Consider the following 22510-nt stretch of genomic DNA (forward strand, 5'->3'; position numbering starts at 1 on the left):
CGTTACTTTTGTATGAGATTTCCATGCTATATTGCTGAACTGTTTTATTAAATTGATGAAGTAACCTTTGTAGGTTATCCTCATTATCTGCTTTACTACTTCACTTCTCATTTCATAGCCCAGTTCCTTTCTTACATGATTAGTGACGTGGTACATTACTAGTTTAGGAGTGGATTTAATGAACCTCCTTGTCTAATTCCTTTATCTTGAATAATTTCATCTGCAAATCCTTCGTATGTTGTGGTTTACCACTGTGTAGCTGGTGGGGAGGTTTGTGTGCGTCAATGATCCACTGAGCTATGCTGGTGGGAGATACGCTCCTGGTAAGGCCGCCGTGCCAGACTGATATTTCAGAGGAAGAGTAGTCCTCTAAAGGGCTCCTTTCTTAGTGGTACGTGGATAGCAATCACATGGGCTCTTAGCTAAGTCTGACATCACTTCCATTTACTTTGTCAGTTTTCTTCTGTTTTCTTTCCTATCGCTGTCCCTTGGCCAGCTCTTGTTTTTTTATTTATTTATTTTTTTTTTTTACACCAACAGTATTAGATTTCGATGCCCAATGTGTTTTTCATTTTCTCCTTCACTGTCTACTTTCAGGAAAGGCAGGTCTCTGAGAGCCTAGAAGAAGGATACCCCCAAGAACAAAACCATGGTTCTCCAGGTTGGGAGTCCCTGCGTGCTGACAGAAATAGTAGCAAGCCTCAGGTCTCGGAATTATCGATAAAATACCTTACACGCAATCAGTGCGAGTTCTGAGTTCTGTCCCCGAAAACTAAAACCTCTCCAGGCGTCTGAGAACATTCGCTATGTCCCCAGAGGCCAGACGCGAAATCTGAAACGTCAACGCAATCCAAATCGTTACTTTCCTAGAGTGGCTTGTTAAGGTGTTCACCGTTTCCTCTCCGTTCTTCCAATAGAAAGACGAGTTCTGTGCCCACCGTCTTAGTGAGTGGTACAATTAAGATCAGGACCTGGTCACCGGATGTATTCGTAATTCTGGGAGCTGGAAAGTGGTCTTGACAGGCGCATTAGTGGCGACGGCCGATCAGATTGGGAGCAATCTTCTGTTAATTACCAGCGGGCCCGAAGGGGATGCTCTCCCGCCCATAACACGGTAACTGCGGCAAGTAGGTGCGGACCGTTTTTATCGTTTCCTCTCCGTAACCGGTTTCCCTTCGCCATAAGCGACAAAGACGACGTCGACGTCTTTCAAATTAGAGAGAAACGGAACTGTTGCGAAACGAATGCTGTTTTGACGCTAATAAAATTTATATGTCCTTTAAAAGAATTGCCTAATTAGGTACATGTACGAAAGTTTCAGAGTAGGCGAGGAGCTCTAATGAGCATTTAGTTTATTCAAGTCTCTGCAAATCACCTGTGCTATAGAGGTGTTGCTTTGTAATATTACACTACAGGTTACTTGTTACTGTTGCTAACTCTTCAGTCATTAGTTAGAGGTTACCTACACTATCTGATGAGACGTATCTTGACACTGCTATTAGTGGACCTTTAAGACAGCTTTAACTCTGATGGGTACAGTTTCATTGAGGTATTTCATTGTCTGTGGAGAAATCGCAACCCATTCTTGAAGAGCCGAAACCAGAGAAGGTAGCTATGCCGGGCATTGGGGTCCGGTGCGTAGTCGAAACTCTTCTCAAATGTGTTCTACTGAGCTGACGTCGGGACGCTGTGCATGCCAGATAATTTCAGTTACTGTCCACAAACCATTGCCTCACAGATGCGCCGCTAGCAGCGCCACGTCACCATAAGGCGTCTGTGCGTAGCAAACAACTATTGCACCAGAATTAAGAATGAAATTAAAAGTTGAAGTAGCTTTTTCAAACCTTGTCAACATATGCTCTAGTGTAATAATGTTTAAATTGTCAAGTATCAGACTGATTAGATCAATAATTTGCCTAAATACATCGTTTTAAGAATAAAAAATTAGTGGCGCTAAATAATAAAGCTAGGAAGCCATAAATTGGTGATAATGTGCAGATTTATGTTAAAATTAACTGGTACATGTCTCAACGCGATTAAATCAATATTTTGGTCAGAATCCACGTTTTTAAGAAAAATTTAAGATGCTAAATATTAGATTTAGAAGTGTAAAAATTTGTATGACGCTTCAGTTCAACTTAACAATAATAACTACGTGACCCCATTAAGCTACCTCTATAGTTTTCGAGTAATTTAATGAAAACTAAATTTGTAACAAAAACGTCCTTACTTGTAGTAGATTAAGTATCTGTTATATTAAGGCTAGAAAGTTTTGGTTACAGTACGTGATAAAAGTGATAAAACCTATTAAATAACAAAGCTATAACAAGTTTCATGGCCGGGATGTAAATAATAACAAATACAAGATTCGTTCTAAAAATTGTAGAACGCGAAGTCTTAATGAAGGTGAGCTAAAACTTTTTTTGTGATTTTAACGTACTTAACTACATTCATACAGGAATTATGACATTGTAAATATATTATGTGTTCGAGAAAGCGGTTGTCTGGAAACTGCTACCGGACGGATGACAGCAGGCGTTCCCTTGGCCGTCCGCTGCGCCACATATATAAATACAGCCGAGAGGCAAGACTAGGCTTTGCTTCGCATCCAGCCAACGTTAAGATCCGCGTCAGTCAAACGCTAACGCCGGAACGCGTGGTGCCTCGGATGACGTCAAAGACAGGCTGTTACAAAAAAATGGCTCTGAGCACTATGGGACTTAACTGCTGAGATCATCAGTCCCCTAGAATTTAGAACTACTTAAACCTAAGGACATCACACACGTCCATACCCGAGGCAGGATTCGAACCTGCGACCGTAGCGGTCGCGCGGTTCCAGACTGTAGCGCCTAGAACCGCTCGGCCACTTCGGCCGGCCAGGCTGTTACAATACGTGTAATTTCAGTAATAATGGAAAGTGAACTCGCGAGGACTGTACACCGTCCTAAATCGCTTAGATTTCGCAAAAATAACTGTTAGTGTGCCACCCGTAATTTTAAAAATCCGTGTGGCAAGTGGTGACAGTTATTTTCCATTTTTGTGGCGAGCATTTATTTTGATTATCAGTAGTCAGGGCGAAAGACAATTTAGTAGGAACTTACCGCAGAGGTCACCTCTGAACTGCTCAAAGTGCTGTGTAGGACAGAAAGATTTGCTGTCAGTAAGAACATAGTGAATATTACAATGTTGTGCGTGTGAAACTTTACCAAATATATGTATAAATTAGAACTCAAAAATCTTCACTTATAATCATAGTCCTGATTCCGAGGAGCAAACAGAGAATAGAAACATTTCTTTCAGTGGGCTGGACAAGATTGTGGACTTGCAGACTGGGAACTATGGTCAGTATGTTTTCCATCGCTTTCTGGCTGACCACAGAAACAGTTGCCAGGCTCTTGTAAAAAGCGGCGAGCAATATTTACAACAATTCCAATTTCCACCAACAATTGTTATTCTAATTATTATCCAACCCGCCACCCCACACCTTCCTTACACCTCGCTGGTGCAAACGGACGTTAGACCATAACAGAGACACAAATCTGAATACAGTGAATAGACACATTAGTGATCGGACGAACAGTTCATGATTTTGTGAGGGAAAAAATCGGTCACACAACAACAACGACGTAGCTTTTCAAGCACACCTGATGTTGCTCATATTGAGCTTGGGCCGTTCACTACTTCTATTATGCATCTTCTTTCACAGTTCATTACAACTTCTTCCTGTTTTCCTGCTTGATCTGTGTTCAGTTTTTAACGAGCAGTCCACTGACTCATCTTACCAGTTAAACTGAGGGGGGTGCAATGGGGAGTTTCCCTTGTAATTGTCATCCACGTTCGAAGTCACTTTGGCTCTCCTGAACGGTCCTTTCCAGTGTTACTACCTCTCTACTATTCTCTACCGACAGTACTTCCCACCTCATCTTCGTATAGTGTCAGGTGCGTCTCTCGTGACATCTACTGGTCAATTTCGCATTACACGGATGTGAGCAGATAATTTTGATTAAAATAGATCCCTGGTGAACTGCCTGATGTCAGTTTCCAACTGTTCATCAGCGCACCAGATGATGGCAGCGTGGTCGTTTGCCAAAACATTGTGCCCGTTACACACTGATACCCGGCAATTAACCCGTGAACTACTTCGACGTTCCGTAAGCCGGGAAAAGCTGAAGATTCACATTACTTTTGATCAGATGGTGTACGCTGTAGACTACTAGGGCAATGTTGACTGTTCCAGTACGGGACCTGGAAGCAGTCGGATTTTCCCGCTGTGTCTCTGATGACAAGTCTGAAAATGATTAACCACTCTTTTGGAGAATAACAGCAATAAAGAGATGGTATAAGTGCAGATATTTTTATGTATGGTGCCTTGCGTCAACATGTCCACAGCTCAACACGTGACTTTCTGCTCAGGGAAAACAAACAGTAATGATTTACTAAAGTTAAAATCTTATGGGGTGTTAGGCCGCCTCATATTTCCTCTAGAATAATCGACGTATCGACTCCTCTGCTGGAATCTTCTTCAGGATCTAGCAATCTATTGCTAGCAATGGTGGACACCGGACAATCCTGAAGATGATCCGAACAGAGGGATCGAAACGTCGATTATTTTAGAGGAAATATGACGCGGCCTAACACCCCAGAAGATTTTAACTTCAACGACAACGGCCGCGAAAGCCTGCAGACTTACATAAAGCATGCAGACTTACATTAATGGTTCGCTTTTTCCATTTGTAGCTGGAGGTAACTAACCAACCTAAAAACATACGACTTATAGTAGTTAGAACTGTTAGTCTGACATAGACTTTCATGATGTAATGTTGTCCAGTACACTGTCCCCAGTCACCAATTGAAATATCTCCACTTATACTCGTTACACCCAGATAGGGGGAAATTTCCGGCTGAGGAGCCTTGACCCTCTTAAGGAGAGTCGAAATGCTCTTGGAAGAGGTCGGCTGCCTGTGTGGCCACATCACGGCTCCCCTTTTGCCGTGATGTGAGTAGCGAGCAGAGAGCAGGAGGACCCACCTGGAAGCGAGGGGACTGCCAGCAGGAGCCACCGCCCTCCGACTGCGACAGCCGCTGCAAGTGGCGCACCGTCAGCTCCAAGATGTCCGCCTTCTCCAGCTTGCTCACGTTCTCGCCCTCCGCCTGCACAAAGGGGCACACATCCGACTTCAAAACACCGAGATTTATGAGTGATAAATTCGATCAAAATTGCATACAGGGTGAAACGTATTTAAACCGACAAACTCTGGGAGGTTGTAGGTGACATCAAAACAAATATTTTCTCTTAATGCCATTTTTTTCGTATGAGGATTATTTAAACTGGTAGAGGCCATATTACGCTCTTCAGTTGTTAGAGGCGCATTACACTCTTCAGTTGTAGGCAGCTGCTGTCCAGCAGTGTAGTGTTGCATTGTCTGTGTTTACTAATGGAGCGATACACGTGGAGTGAGTACACTGATATGGTTGGTAGCGCACGTAGCGCACCACAACGGACGAGCTGCACAGCGGGTTTATTAACAACAATATTGTAATCGCCGTATCCCGCATCATACGACCTTTGCTGCTGTGTACCAACGTCTGCGTGTGACCGGGTCATTTAGCACATTACCTGGACAGGGACGCCGTCGCACGATAAGAACGCTGCAATTTGAGGTAGCTGTCTTGCAGCACGTGGAGCGGGATCCTTCAATCAGCACTCGTGCAATTGCACGTAACATGGAGACGAATCAGATGAATGTAAGAACAGTCCTTCGAGAGCAATTAACACGTCAATTTCACTTACAGCGTGTCCAAAACCTGGAACCAGTTGATTATCCACCCAGAGCAAGTTTTCGCGGTGGTACCTGGAAGAGTGTGAAATGTATCCCACATTTCCATCCTCTGTGTTATTTACCGATGAAGCAACGTTCGGGCATGATGGAGTCTTCAACATGCACAATTCGCATGTTTGGAGTGAGGATAACCCACATGCCACAGTTACTAGCGCTCATCAAATGCGTTTCTTCGTTAATGTGCTGGTCGGTGTTGTTGAGGACTGTTTAATTGGGCCTTATCTGCTACCTAGTCTATGAAATGGCAGGTACTATTACAATTTTCTCGCCAGAGCATTGCCAGAATTGCTGGAAGACGTCCCTCTCCCTACAAGACAACGTATGTGGTTCCAACATGACGGGGCGTCGGCACATTTCAGTCATCGTGTGCGTCGATTCCTGGACCGACGGTTCCCAGAAACGTGGATTGGCAGAGGTGGTCCTGTACCATGGCCTGTTAGATCCCCAGATATTTCCCCTCTGGACTTTTTTGTGTGGGGAGAGATGCACAACCTTGTTTCGCAACTCCTGTTGCATTAGAAGAGGATCTGGTTGGCCGGATAATAGCAGCAGCAGGAACAATTCAGGATACTCCTGGGGTTTTTGCCCGTGTCAGACAGAACATGATCCGACGGTTTAACCTTTGTTTAGTGTCAACGGAGGCATTTTTGAAAATCTACTGTAACTGAAATTGGGTTGTGTTAATATTTGCCTCTTGGTCATGAAAAAATGGAAAAGTGTTTGTTGGTTTAGTTAATTTGCCACCAGAGAAATCTTCCTCTACCGGTTTAAATATTCCTCATAGGAAAAAATTACATTAGGGAAAAATATTTGTTTTGATGTCCCCTACAAACTCCCAGAAATTTCCGGTTTAAATTCTTTTCGCCCTGTACAGACAGATGTTTCATTAAATATTTGTTGGAGGTGTAATTTTATATATGAAAAAATCATAATACACTGATGGAAAAAACTCAATCTGAAGAAGAAATTGTGCGAGATAAATAAAAGTTGTTAAGTGGGTTTGAACATTTGTAAGAAGACCTCTGTTCAAATTTCGCACCAGTCGCATAAGAGTGGCGCGAGTAGGGCACTATTACAATGCAAATCAATTTTGCTTTAAATAGGCACTGCAACGATCTTGTGCGTTTGTTACATTTGAGACTGGACACAGTGAGTTGATGTTAGTCAAGAATGCATCTAAGACTAAGACGACGCCACTATCAACAGCTCATCTATATCTACATCTACATGGATACTCTGCAAATAACATTTAAGTTAATTCTGTATTATTCCAATCTCTTACAGCATGCGGAAAGGACAAACGTCTATAACTTTCCGTGCGAGCTCTGATTTCCCTTATTTTACCACGGTGATCGTTTCCCCCTATGTAGGTCGGCGTCAACAAAACATTTTCGCAGTCGGAGGAGAAGCTGGTGATTGGAATGTCGTGGGAAGGTCCCTCCCCAACGAAAAATGCCTTTGTTTCAATGACGTCCATCCAAAATCCTGTATCATTTCAGTGACACTCTGTCCACTATTCCGCGATGATACAAAACGTGCTGCCATTCTTTGAACTTTTTCGATGTACTTCTTGAGTCCTATCTGGTTCAAATGGCTCTGAGCACCATGGGACTTAATATCTGAGGTCATTAGTCCCCTAGAACTTAGAACTACTTAAACCTAACTAACCTAAGGACATCACACACATCCACGCCCGAGGCAGGATTCGAACCTGCGACCGTAGCAGTCGCACGGTTCCGGTCTGAAGCGCCTAGAACCACTCGGTCACCGCGGCCGGCTCCTATCTGGTAACAATCCCACAACGCTCAGCAGTATTCTGAAAGAGGACCGACAAGCGTAGTGTAGCAGTTTCTTTGGTACATTTTCTAAGTGTCCTTCGGTTAGCCTACCCCACGACGTTTTCTGTGTGTTCCTTCCAATTTAAGTTCCAACGAGGTCGTGTGACAGGGCTACGAGATGCTGGATTTTCCACCTACGGTATTGTAGAAAGACTCGGTGGTAATGTAGCCACTGTACATGATCTGATGGCCGCGGTAGTCACGGGAAGGTACAGTCGCAAGAAGACCGGTTTCCGGAAGACCACGGGAGAGGGAGTACCATCGTGTTCGGCGCATTGTACTGCATCTGCAGCAACAACTCGAGCAGCAGTTGGCACCGCAGTGACACAACGAACTGTTACCAGTCGGTTACTTCCAGGAGAATCCTAGCCAGACGCCCTGTAGAGTGCATTCCACTGATCCCACTGGTCACTTCAGTGGTGTCACCCGACAGCTCATTGCAGGGCAGAGTGGAAGTCTGCCGCGTTTCCTGATGAGAGCCGGTTCTGCCTCGGTGCCAGTGAAGGCCGTCTGTTGGTTAGAAGGAGGCCAGGTGAGGGCTTGTAACCAACCTGACTTCGTCTTCATCTGGTGTTATGGACCGAGGTGTGATTTCGTGTGAAAGCAGGACAAAGTAACGCTTGCCCACAGGCCGCTGTTGCAACTACAGAGCATCGACACGTTGCCTTGGCCTGCTAGATTCCCAGATCTGGCTCCAATCGAGCAGAAATGCCACGTCATCGGACGACAACTTCAGCTCATCCACAGACAGCGTTAACCATCCCTGTGTTGACCGATGAAGTGCAAAAGACATGGAACTCCATCTCACAAACTGACATCCGGCACCTGTACAACAAAATGCGTGCTCGTTTGCATGCTTGCATTCAACATGCTGCCGGTTATACCTGTTAGTAAGGTACCAACATTTTACATTTGCAATGGCTGTTCTCTGCTGTGTAACGTTAAACGGTTAAGTTTATTGCCTAGACAGAGATATTCCTGTAATATCATTACACTACGTTAATGATTGCTTGGTATTGGGTTTTTTCCATCAGTATACAGGGTGTAAATTTTAAGCTGACAAACCAGAATAACTCGAAAAATAAGCTTCACAAGCAAAAAATGTGTAGAATCCAAAGTTGATTACTTTCGAGGGGGACATCTGCTGGTGCTAAAATTAGCCCGCCACTCCAGCCCCCTGGGGGTGGGGCGGGAGGCAACTTTAAAATGTCAAATGTGAACCCCCATTTGTTATTGCAGAATCACACTCTACAGATAAAACACGTACATTTTGTCTTAAACATTTGCTTTGATTCTTGATAGTTAGCGCTGTAATTCAAGGAAATCCATTTTCTCAGTTTTGCCTGGAAAATAGTTAAGGATATATAAAAAATACTTATTTACTTCATAAATTTTGATTCACTAAAACTAAAACTCTCCCGATCTCCCCATAGGGTGGGGTTTGAGAGAGAGGAAGTAGAGTTTTACAAATGTTGACCTGAATCTGCGGAAAAAATTAATACAGTATTTGCTCAACAATAGTTAAGGATATATAAAAAATACTTATTTACTTCATAAATTTTGATTCACTAAAACTAAAACTCTCCCGATCTCCCCATAGGGTGGGGTTTGAGAGAGAGGAAGTAGAGTTTTACAAATGTTGACCTGAATCTGCGGAAAAAATTAATACAGTATTTGCTCAACAATTGTAAAACTCTAATTCCTCTCTCTCAAACCCACCCTAAGGGGAAGTTTTAGTGAATCAAAATTTATGAAGTAAATAAGAATTTTTTATTTATCCTTAAATATTTTACACGCAAAACTGAGAAAATTGATTTCCTTGAATTACAGCGCTAACTATCAAGAATCAAAGCAAATGTTTAAGACAAAATGTACGTGTTTTATCTGTAGAGTGTGATTCTGCAACAACAAAATGGGGGTTCACATTTGAAATTTTAAAGTTGCCTACCGCCCCACCCCCAGGGGGCTGGAGTGGCGGGCTAATTTTAGCACCAGCAGATGTCCCCCTCGAAAATAATCAACTTTGGATTCTACACATTTTTTCGTGTGAAGCCTATTTTTCGAGTCATTCTGGTTTGTCAACTTAAAATTTACACCCTAGTTACATGAACAGTATCAAAGGCAAGTATGATTGTCGGTCTTCTATCCGAGTGACTGCGTCGAAATTCCGCGATGTTTCAGTAAGTGTCAGTCTCATCATCTCCTGGCGAAATGTCGAGATGGCACGGGTACATGTACCTCAGACACGACCATCTGTCCCTACCTCTTCACCCAGGCGGGGCGTCCAGCAAACCGAGGGGAAAAGTGATGAGAGATGGCTGCCACTCAAATATGTATGTTGGATGCCCGCGTCATCTCGAATTCTCGTCAGAAGATGATGAAAATGACATTCATCTAAACGTCGCCGGATTCCGACGCAGCCACTCGCGTGGAAGCTCGAGAAGATTTCATCAGGAGTACTTTTTTTGAGCCATCAGTCTTCTGACTGGTTTGATGTGGCCCGCCACGAATTCCTCGCCTGTGCCAACATCTTCATCTCAGAGTAGCCCTTGTAACCTACGTCATTAATTATTTGCTGTATGTATTCCAATCTCTGTCTTCCCCTACAGTTTTTACCCACTACAGCTACTTCTAGTACCGTGGGAGTCATTCCTTGATGTCTTAACAAATGTCCTACCACCCTATCTCTTCTCCCTGTCAATGTTTTCCACATATTCCTTTCCTCTCCGATTCTGCGAAGGACCTCCTCACCCCTTTCCTTAGAGTCCACTTAATTTTCAGCATTCGTCTGTAGTACCACATCTCAAATGCTTCGATTCTTCAACTTTTGTAGTTCAAAATGGTTCAAATGGCTCTGAGCACTATGGGACTTAACATCTGAGGTCATCAGTCCCCTAGAACTTAGAACTACTTAAACCTAACTAACCTAAGGACATCACACACATCCATGCCCGAGAACTTTTGTAGTCCTACCTTCCTCAGTTTCGTGTAACATTACGATATATCGATAATTTTTGGTTTTGGAACGTCTACCTACAACTGAATGAAACACAATTTTCAAGCCACACGCGTTTCGCCTTTATTCTCTGCAAGGCATCTTCAGTGGCCTGGAATATGCACTTATTTTTGCTATGTACTTTACATTTTGGGGCAATGTAGTTATAAACAATTCTGTAAGCAGATGATCCCAGGCTCGAGTCCCGGTCGAGGCACACATTTTCAACTGCCCCATTTGTATTTATCAACGACTGTAAGCAGCTAAAGCTCTGGATTTCATTGTAATTTCATTCGTTACCTTTATCTTTCTCGAAGTAGAAATGTGATACGCAAACCCATTCTATCCACCGACCTCATACGTAATCCCCTGACCAAGAAAGCAACGTCAGACATGTCTGCTCACATCATTTAACCTTTTTGAGTCCCAATAATATAAAAAAAATTATTTTAAAGTCTTTCACAAAAGTTTCCCTTATCATCATAATAAGAAACTTCAAAAAATAAAGAATCAATTGTTTTAAGGTTGTGGTTTCATTTTGCAGCCACTGCGACATACAGTTATCAGGCAACCATCATTTCATGAGATAGATTTGAAAGCAATTTCGCATTTTTCCTAGACAAAATCCCACATCACGAAAGTTATATGCACTCATAATACCTAAAACAAAATTACAGTCCTAAATAACAAGCCTAAAATTTAATAAATTTATATCAAAGATAAATACTGCTCCAGTGATTTTATTTCGAAAACAGTTATAAAAGCAGTAGTACAAACTTTAGATATACTCACTTTTGCTGGTAATGATCTCCTCCATATGATCACCATAAAACAACACATATCACGATCACCTACAGTCATGTAGCACACACAAGCTCCATGCCGACTGTTACGTTGAATGCTGTGACTGCTACAATGCATTTCATTCTTAGAAGTATCTCAGTCTACCACTAGGTGTCTGTGTCTAGCAATAGCATCGATTGTTTCATGCGAAAGGCACTGGAACTTAGAACTTACAAAGAAAGTTTAAGGTAGTAACCTCTAGTACTCAGAAGGTTAACAAACTTACTTCTGAGATTTTTTCAGCATTACACAACGCACTACAAATGAAGCAGTAACTCCCGCAACGATAAGAAATGAAAATAAAATCTCACAGCGCACAGGGAACGAACTTACAGGATAGCAAGCAACCTGAAGCTGAAGAACAGAGCAAGCAGGTAGAAACGTTTGTTGTGGTGGAGGTGAAGTTTGGTACCGTTAATGTGCGCTCAGTTTTCTTGGGACTGGCTGAATGCATGCAGTGCGTCTTGCATGAACATCACACCACTTGTTCCTTCGCAGCGCTATAACATTCAACATACTATAACCATATTTGTTCCACGTCCTGCTGAAAAAAGTAAACGCTATTATCACCCGTCATCACCAGCAGGGCGCATAGGCGACTTTTGGGAATTAATGTACAGGTCGGTTGTTGTTTGGCTTTATGACTACAGTGCTTGGTAAAAAAAAAAAAAGAAAAAATGGAAGCACCCAAAAGACATGGTCGGGTGTCAGTGTAACTACGTTCACGCACACATCACCGGCGGACATTTAAATGATTAGAGTTGCAACACCCTGCTACAAGTAGAATGGCCACTAGAGGGCTTTAACATTGTTCGTGTTTATTCTCATTATCGGGCTTTGTAGGTCATATAAGGAGCGTGATCAGTACTGTTGAATGATCACTGTGAAAGACACGAAGATGACAGATGAAACATGCTCACGAAATGCAAACGTTCGAAGTTGTTACGTAGGAAAGCTTAAGTAATTTGAAAATATTATTATTGTTATTATTGTTGTGAAGAGCAAGTAGTGGTAAACAAAGTTTATCGTGATTCCTAGCCGACAGCGCAAAAAGAAAAGTAATTATATTTGTTTCTTCAGAGGACACTTCTGATAGCTGTGATTACAATTTCGGTGCAATATCATCCCGCTACGACTGTCAGGATCCATCATAACACTGCCAGGTGTGCGAGACAGCTTTATCAGCACCATTAAAAGGGACCTTACTGTAGGACTCAATCTGATCGACTGGTCGAATCGTGCAATATCCAGATCATTCGGACGTCGGCAGTGTTTCGATACTGAACAGCATGGTAACGTGGGGGAAGCCAAACTTGGCGTTCTGAACTCCACGTCTGACCACCACAAGGAGGATCACCGTGTTGTACACCAAGCATATCGTAGCCCCTGCCATCAGAGAGCAATTAATAGGCACTGGTAGGGGACTAACAGCAACCGGACTAGGGAATTACCGTCCTGTGAGGAGGCTGCAGTTATTACCACAACACAAACAGCTGCTTCTGGAGTGGGCCACGACCGGAAAGCGTGGACTGCTGACGCGCTACCCCGGATGACAATCATCGCCGAGTATGACGGCGACCACGTGAGAGAATGGAACCGCTCTTCGAATGTCTACGAGAGACACAGCGATGTTACTCTTGTGGTCATGGTGAGAAGCCATTCGGGTATTTCAGATCACGGCTGATAATGGCTGAGGGAACTTGATTGCATAATGGTACGTCAGAGACATACTGTATCCTCCCGTATTACTTACCACGCGACAGTATCGTGGTACCATTTTCCAACAGGACAATGTCACACAAGGCACGTGTCCTGTGAACTGTCTACGTGGTATTTAGGTACGCCCGTGGCAAGCAAGATTTCCAGATTCGTCCCCGATATGACATGTGTGAGATGAGATGGCAGGTCAAACCTATCCCAGTTCCATTATCTAGGTCCTAGGATATGAAGGAGAAGTATTAACAGTTGTGGACCAACTTGTCACAGGGGAGGATAGAACAGTTTTATGACACCTCCCCCAACCGAAACTGTGCACGCACGCACGCCAGAGGAAATGCAACATCCCACTGGACTCCTACTGCAAAGTTATTTATAAATTTGACTCGATTTTGTAGCCATGAAATAACATCGTGTACCCGCACAACCTGTGAAGTTTCACTTCGTTTCCTTTCACTCTTCTTGGTGTTTCATATTTTCTTCGTCAGAAGCGAATACGCTTAGAACCCTTAAACATATTCTCAGTTCGAATATAGCAAATTTCTTTGAGACGAAAAAGCTTCTGTCCACAAATCAGAACGATTTTAAAAGGAATCTTACGTGCGAAGGCAACGGCCTTGCCGTAGTGGATACACCGGTTCCCGTCAGATCACCAAGGTTAAGCGCTGTCGGCGTGGGTGGCACTTGGATGGGTGACCATCCCAGCCGTCATGCGCTGTTGCCATTTTTCGGGGTGCACTCAGCCTCGTGATACCTAACCTACTCGACCGAATAGTAGGGGCTCCGATCACAGAAAACCATCACAACGATGGGGAGAGCGGTGTGCTAACCACACACCCCTCCTATCCGCATCCTCAGTGAGGATGACACGGCGGTCAGATGGTTCGGAAAAAGAAGTGCTGCTGCTGCTGCTGCTTCACGTGCGAAACTCGGCTTCCTTTTTTCTCACATGATGTCCTGCGATGAATCCCAGGCAAGTGTCATCGGACCACTGTTATTTTTTGCATACATAAATGATGTGGCGGACAGGGTAAGAATCAGTCTGCGACTCATTGCTGATGGGGCTGTGGTGTACGGGAAGGTGTTGAGTGACTGTAGGAATAAACAAGATGACTTCGACAAAATTTCTTGTTGATGTGATGAATCGCAGCTAGCTCTAAATGTAGAAAATGTAAGTTAATGCAGATGAGCAGGAAAAGCAAACTCGTATTGTTCGAAAACAGGATTAGTAGAGCGCTGCTTGACACAGCCACGCCGATTAAATATCTTGACGTAACGTTGAAACAAAATGGAATGAGTATTTAAGAATTAGCCGGTCGCTGTGGCCGAGCGGTTCTAGGCGCTTCAGTCCGGAACCGCGCTGCTGCTACGGTCACAGGTTCCAATCCTGCCTCAGGCACAGATGTGTGTGATGTCCTTAGGTTAGTTAGGTTTAAGTAGTTCTAAGTCTAGGGGACTGACGACCTCAGATGTTAAGTCCAATAGTGCTTAGAGCCATTTCAACCATTTAAGAATTTTACTAGTGATGAACAACAGTTGTCGAATACCGCTCGAGTGTTTGTGATCCGCAACCGGTCGGATTAAAGGAAGACATCGAAGCAATTCAGAGGCGGACTGCTAGGTTAATTATCGGTAGGTTCTAACAACACTCAGGTATTATGGAGATCCTCCGGAAATTCAAACTGGAATCACTGGAGGGAAGCCGACGTTTTTTTGTAGGAGCATTATTGAGAAAATTAGAGAACTAGCATTTGAAGATGAGCACAGAACGATTCTACTGCTGCCAAAGAACATTTCACTTAAGGACCAAGAAGATAAAGTTTAGAGAGCTTGGGGCTCGTACGGAAGCATATAGACAGTAGATTTAACCTCGCTCCATTTGCGAGTGGAATAGGAAAGTAAATGACGTTTGGTGGTACAGGGTAACTCCCCTCCACGTACCATACGGTGCGTTGCGGATTATGTATGTAGCTTTAGGTGTAAATATTCACTTCTGTAACGGGAACACATTAATGGCTTAAGACTGCGTTCGGCAAAATTGTCAACACGAAGTGGTGTGAGTTGAATGTGTAAGCTCATCGGTCTGGTAGGTGCTCACCTAGAAAACTAAGAGATACCAAATGAGAGTTTCTCACCCACGTACTTCCTGTGGGCTTTTCGTAATGTAAAAATAACTTTGATACTTTAGGATCACTAACTACTACCCTGAGCCATATTAAAGACATCAAAACACCATTCCATTTCCGAAGGATACAAGAGATGCCATCTGCGCCAGGATGGCTGCTAGCAGACTCCTCGAAATTGCCATCTCCAGGAGAACTCATAACGTGCTGGCTTCTCGGTCAGTCAACCTCTGGAGTAGAACGCAAGCATTGCCATTTATGACTCCATGATCCAGTTATTAGCAGTCCTCTGCAAAGTTCTGCTTCGTGCCATGAATTCTTTCAAGTTTATTTTAAAGAAGTGCTGGAAAAAATATGTAACAATCTCTTTTCGATGGACTGGAATGGACCAGCGCATCAGCTACAAATTAGCAAAAGTTAAAAGTCACTTTCTTGGGGATGCCAGATCCCGACACTAGAGTCCCTAGCGTCCAGACAGTCAACCCCACGTCATGGCGAGGATAAATTATAATCTTCATGGCAACAATTGTGACAGACATAGATGAATAGCTGAGTTCCTAATCACAGTCACGTTCAAAAGAAATGTTTCGCAGAAAGGAAGTTTTAAGGCGATCCTCAAGATTGTGAAAACAACATATATACGTCACCTTACTGGCAATCGCAGAGATGAAGAGGACGCCACGAGATATCAGCGCATTTTAACGGAAGTAATAAAGGCCACTGATGTTGTTGGTAATGTAACAGATATTACTGAAGCTGGAGAACAAGTAATATTAAAAAGAACGCTTAAAATGCGTGGACCAAACTGTAACAAGGCTGTAATTGTTCTGCTTTGTGATACAGGAGACAGACACAAAAAGTTAAGAGTGTCTTCTCGGAAAAGCACAAGACATTTACGAAGGTTTCACAAGATAGCATTTTTTAAAATTTTTGTTTGGTAATTTCTTATAAATAGGTGTTCTAGACTCAATGGGTAACTCTGATTCTCAAAAGTCCACGCATCTTCGTCTCTAACGTTCATTGCTTTCTCAAATTCGTGATCCCTCAATAGTCTGCGAATTCGAGGACTAACAATAGTTTCAGCTTTCAGTTATTGTAGGCTGAATACATAAAGGAGCATTCATCTTGCGGAAGAGTCCTTACAAATTCATCAACCTTAATTTGATATGTAGTGGTGGAATCAGTACTGGTTTGTGGTCTACAAGCGGTTTACGTAAGATGGTTTTAGTCCCAGGCACAAAAACCGATTTGATCGTTCTGTGGTGCTTTTCCTTTTCCTGGTTATCCCACAGGCATTTTCGTAAAACCAGCATGCTTTTCTAATAAAAGTCCCATAAACAGAAACAAAATTTATTCTGTTATGAAAAACCTATATATGACAAGCAAAATAGCAACAGTTTTGAAACCAGGCTGTAATTGTTCTGCTTTGTGATACAGGAGACAGACACAAAAAGTTACGAGTGTCTTCTCGGAAAAGCACAAGACATTTACGAAGGTTTCACAAGATAGCATTTTTTAAAATTTTTGTTTGGTAATTTCTTATAAATAAGTGTTCTAGACTCAATGGGTAACTCTGATTCTCAAAAGTCCACGCATCTTCATCTCTAACGTTCATTGCTTTCTCAAATTCGTGATCCCTCAATTGTCTGCGAATTCGAGGACTAACAATAGTTTCAGCTTTCAGTTATTGTAGTCTGAATATATAAAGGAGCATTCATCTTGCGGAAGAGTCCTTACAAATTCATCAACCTTAATTTGATATGTAGTGGTGGAATCAGTACTGGTTTGTGGTCTACAAGCGGTTTACGTAAGATGGTTTTAGTCCCAGGCACAAAAACCGATTTGATCGTTCTGTGGTGCTTTTCCTTTTCCTGGTTATCCCACAGGCATTTTCGTAAAACCAGCATGCTTTTATAATAAAAGTCCCATAAACAGAAACAAAATTTATTCTGTTATGAAAAACCTATATATGACAAGCAAAATAGCAACAGTTTTGAAACCAGCATAAAACGTTGTTCCGGAAAGTATATTTAGTTTTGTCATTTGATATCATTCTGATTCTTTAATACATACACCGAGAATGCTATCATATTCTTCGTATGCAGGTTTAATTAGGAGTGACAGAATTCCCATGACTTTTCTAACTTCAAAAATCGCATGGCTTCGGATAACTGTCACTATTACTTGAGAAAACAGAGTTTACCATTTCGCTTCATGAAGCAGACGTGCATCCGAGGATAGATCCAAGCATAGAGAAAAATGACACGTTAAAATTATTAAGTCACTGATATTTACATCTTATTAACTTCCCTAACTTACGAAATATCTGTAAGGTAAAACATACTAATGTGAACAAGAAAATGGCACGGGCGACTACTTCTCGTATTTAATCGCATATGAAGATGACTCGTTGAAATGTTGTGCAGTGCCCACGAGAGGGTCTTGTCTTACGCCGAAAACCTTTCAGGCAATAATTACCTCTAGAAAGCTTTGAGCTCCACATCTGGAACAATCATCCGTAGTTGACTGTTTTAAAGCAGTAAACAGTACAGTCACTTAAGTGTGATCATACAATATATGAGACTGTGAAAGGCACAGAGTCCATCCTTTCTATTTCATGGCTCTCTGCTTAATTACCTTGTGCAATTCAATAACTTCGCTTATTATGTTGCAGCTGAGTCGCACGCAAGAAGCAGAGAGGAGCCTGACAGTAAAGGCTGCCGAAACAACATATCTGTTAGGCAGGTAGCATGCAACGCAGGCGCTTCAATGTCCTTAGTCTTCGAAGAATTCACTGTAGACAATAATTGTGTGGTCCTGAATTAGACGAAGCAATCAAGTATGTACGATATGATTACGATTTAAACTTAGAGGATGCTCTACGTATTTAAGTGCACGTTGAGAGGTCGTCTTACGTAACAACAGACGAACCATCGCAGCAAGCTGTATGAGCTGTTAGTGGGTATATCACAGCGAAAAGCATCCGCTCCACTGTATTCTTGGCTATGAGAGACAGTAGTAAAACAGTAGAGGACTATTGTCTTGCATTAGAAGTATTATCGCACCGCATGAAGGTGGACTATGTAACAATAAATGAAAGGATTTGAACATAAACATACGAGTCTATAAAAAAAAGTAATCGCTGATTCTATAGCAGCTCCTTTAATATCAGCAGTTTATCTATTTTAGATAGGAGAAACCTGCCTGATGGATCTGTGACGTAGCAATAACAAAGTTGTAGCAATATGTACCCTAGTGTTATGCATTAGCAGTAAGTGACGACAAAATGTCGCAAGGTTCACACACACAGGCAACATATACTCAAAGGCTTTTGGTACACAAATCTGTCCATCAATATAAAATATAAATACTCATTTCTTAAAAAAAGATAACGAAACTTGATATTCAGTTTCAAGTCAAAATTGCTCTTAAAGTTATAGCACTCATAAAAAAATGATTCAAATGGCTCTGAGCACTATGGGACTTAACATCTAAGGTCACCAGTTCCCTAGAACTTAGAACTACTTAAACCTAAGTAACCTAAGGACATCACACACATCCATACCCGAGGCAGGATTCGAATCTGCGACCTTAGCGGTCGCGCGGTTCCAGATTGAAGCGCCTAAAACCGCTCGACCACAGCGGCTGGCATAGTACTCCTACATGCCACTAATGATATAGATATCGATGATATGATCGGAGTGAGGTTGAATTCGTGGTGAAAGGACATCAGTGCTGTGATCTGCCACTGAGATTCATATCCTCAATAAGTGTGGGGAAAAATAAAGTATCTGTTGAATGGAATGAACGGTCTAAAGAGCATAAAATAAAGACAGAAAGTATGTTCAGTAGTTGGACATAAGCTTGTGACTTTTTGTGCTTTATAAATATTGTAAATTTCATCAGCTTACAATCATGACTTTCTTTTCTTTGTGTTAGAGATCTGTGTAAGTAATTAATGAAAAAATATTTGCTTGTGTGACGTGATGCTAGCGATTCGCGCAATTAGTAAATAATTGACTGACAGTAAACCAAATAAAAAAGATAGTGGGAAAATCAATAGAAATGAGATTAGCGATAAAACTTTATATCAAAATTGGAGAGAACATGGTAGATGAAGTGAAGAAATTCTGTCAGCTTGGAAACAAACTAACACGTGGCGGACGAAATAAGGACATAAAAAGCAGACTAGCACACATAAAGAGGACATTTCTGTTCTATTAGTCCATGATTTAAAAAGCAAGCAACTTCGTTTATGTCGTTTTCTTATTTACGTTTGTTGCTGTCCAGACAATAGCTTATTACGTTAGTAAACCATCTTATGATTTCAGTATACATACACACAGTAGCTGGTAGTTTATATTTGTAGGTTACAATCTCCCAAAAAAGTCGGTAATAATTTTTTTAAATTACTGCATTTTCTGATTCTAGGATAGTAATAATATTACTACCACTGTAAAGTGCATCGGTGGCTTCTCAAGAGTTTGTCAGACACTTTGTTGAAGGGTGCCCTCAAAATTAGTACCCGAGAAACCTCTCGAACTTCTTGGACACCACATCAGATGTGATAAATTTCTAAATTATGCACATATTGTAACTGTATCTCTAAAGTGGTGTGTAATTTCCACACAATTAATAATAAAAAGTTATGTTTCAGTTTTCTTAGTCTCTTAAAGAAATTTAATGGCTGACCGTCATACGAATCACACAAAAAGGTATATGATTTAAGTAATCTTGAGTCTCACGAACTAGCTGAGGAGTCCATGACCTGTGGAGGGAAATCGGGAGGCTTCCGTGACGGTAACACATGCTTATGATGGGCATAGGCATCATCAAGGCCTACCGCATCGTCAATCTGTAACCCACGGTCTTCTGGGGGCAGTAGGTTTCACATTATAGTCCTTACTATCTGTGCCTCTGAATTGCATTGTCGGAAGTATTGTGTTCAAATTTGTGTGAAATCTTATGGAACTTAACTGCTAAGTTCATCAGTGCCTAAGCGTACATAATATTTAACCTAAATTATCCTAAGGACAAACACACACACCCATGCCCGAGGGAGGACTCGAACCTCCGCTGGGACCAGCCGCACAATCCATGACTGAAGCGCCTTAGACCGTTCGGCTAATCCTCCGCGGCGATGTATTGTGATTCGGGTGGGTTGCAAACAGATCCAAACTCATTCTCCCCTTCCCTGCTTCCCCTCCCTGTCTCTTTTTTTTGAAAGAAGAGGATGAATTTACTGTGGTGTAATTGAGAGAAATTTTATCGAAGTTCATACTGCTGCAGCTTAGCCACCTGCAACATTAATGGAAATTGTTGTTTCTACCCACTGGTGGGGTACTGAGAGTTGATACTACTCTTAACAAGCCACATATGAACAAAATATTGTTCATTACAAGTAGCTTGAGGAACTTGAAAACTTCCACGTTGTCCAGCGTGCCTGCGGTAAACACTGACATTTTTTGAGGGATGGAGTACGACCTATTTGGACAACACGTCATAAAAAAGCGCTAACCACACACGGTACATCAATGACTTATTTTGTAGACTGTTTTAGAAGGCCGTTGTTGGCGAGCAAACGGCTGTTGCAAAAAGCGAACAGTAGAGAAAAATGAAATCTAAAGTACTTATGTAGTCTGCTGGCTCGGATAATAACGTAGCATTCCAGTTAAGCAGCGTTTACTCGCAATTCCTTCGTCGAGAGTGTAATATTCAACGCCAATCGATAAACAACAAAGCTGAACATCAGGTAAGTGAATTTTAGGTGTCTGTACACAGTTTGCTTGAACTGATTATCATTGGGAGGAAATATCTGCAAGGAAAATATGTTTTACATATCTTTCTCTCTTGCTTCCCGCTCGTAACGCCTGGTTTGCTAAGTGATGACTGAGATACATTTCTCCGCCGAATCAGCTGCTCGCAACACAAGTGCTACAAACAAGTAGGTAAACGACAGACATTTTCAGACGAGTGTCAAAGTGCATTTTAAGTTGTAAGTTTTCTAGACTGACTGACGTAGCACCTTCACAGGTCAAAATATAAACTCAGGCTCCCAAAATTGGCGTGCAATGCCCGTATTTACAATCTCGAATTTCGCATGAGAATCTTCTCGAAACGGAACCTCTTTAAAAAACGGAACCTCTTAAAAAAATTTAATTAACATATTAGTTTTTAGAAAAGAAACCTGAGAGTTAGGGTTACAGCAACACACTTTTAACCAAATCTTATTCAATTTTAAGAAAGAATATTTTAGAATGAGAAACATTTTATCAACAAAAAAAATTCAAACAAATTATTTTCCTAAGAAGAAAAATGTTCTTTAAAAAGTTGTGAGAAGGAGGTTCCAATTGAGATGTGTCAAGCGTAATAAAAATAACTTCCAACTTACAAATTTTAGGCAATGCATACTTAGAACGTTTCGCAATTCCATCATAAAAGTAACTATACTTTACCATCAGAAGACTGATAAGAACTAAACAGTAAAAGTTTAATTTTTATTATACCTATTTAACAGACAATATAAAAGAAATACAAGATGTAACTACACTGATGCGCGAAAACATTGCGGCCACCTGCTTAATAGCTTATTTGTCCATCTTCGGAACGAAATTCATCACTGATTCTGCGTATCAGGGATGGGACAGTTGGCCGGCCGGAGTGGCCGAGCGGTTCTGGGCGCTACAGTCTGGAACCGCGCGACCGCTACGGTCGCAAGTTCGAATCCTGCCTCGGGCATGGATGTGTGTGATGTCCTTAGGTTAGTTAGGTTTAAGTAGTTCTAAGTTCTAGGAGACTGATGACCTCAGCAGTTAAGTCCCATAGTGCTCAGAGCCATTTGAACCATTCGATGGGACAGTTTGTTGGTAGGTTTGTGGAGGTATGTGGCTTTAGATGTCTACGCACAGGTCACGTAAATCGCGTAAATAACCAGTCGCTGATTTGGGTACACTGGCCGGAGTAGCCGAGCGGTTCTAGGCACTACAGTCTGGAACCGCGCAACCGCTACGGTCGCAGATTCGAATCCTGCCTCGGGCATGGATGTGTGTGATGGTCTTAGGTTAGTTAGGTTTCAGTAGTTCTAAGTTATAGGGGACTGATGACCTAAGAAGTTAAGAGAAGTTAAGTCCCATAGTGCTCAGAGCCATTTTTTTT

The 22510-nt window shown here is 42.1% G+C and overlaps 1 protein-coding gene across 1 annotated transcript in view; it reads right to left on the reverse strand.

Moving 5' to 3' along the window:
* LOC126161698 (enhancer of split mgamma protein-like) overlaps positions 1–22510 on the reverse strand; it is a 145901-nt gene that overhangs the window by 37679 nt on the left and 85712 nt on the right. The window contains exon 3 of the mRNA XM_049917717.1: positions 5029–5151. Within this exon, the coding sequence (XP_049773674.1) occupies positions 5029–5151 (123 nt within the window). The remainder of the gene's footprint in view (positions 1–5028; positions 5152–22510) is intronic.

Source organism: Schistocerca cancellata, chromosome 2 (genome assembly GCF_023864275.1).
Source record: "Schistocerca cancellata isolate TAMUIC-IGC-003103 chromosome 2, iqSchCanc2.1, whole genome shotgun sequence".
In the NCBI taxonomy this organism is placed as follows: Eukaryota; Metazoa; Arthropoda; class Insecta; order Orthoptera; family Acrididae; genus Schistocerca; species Schistocerca cancellata.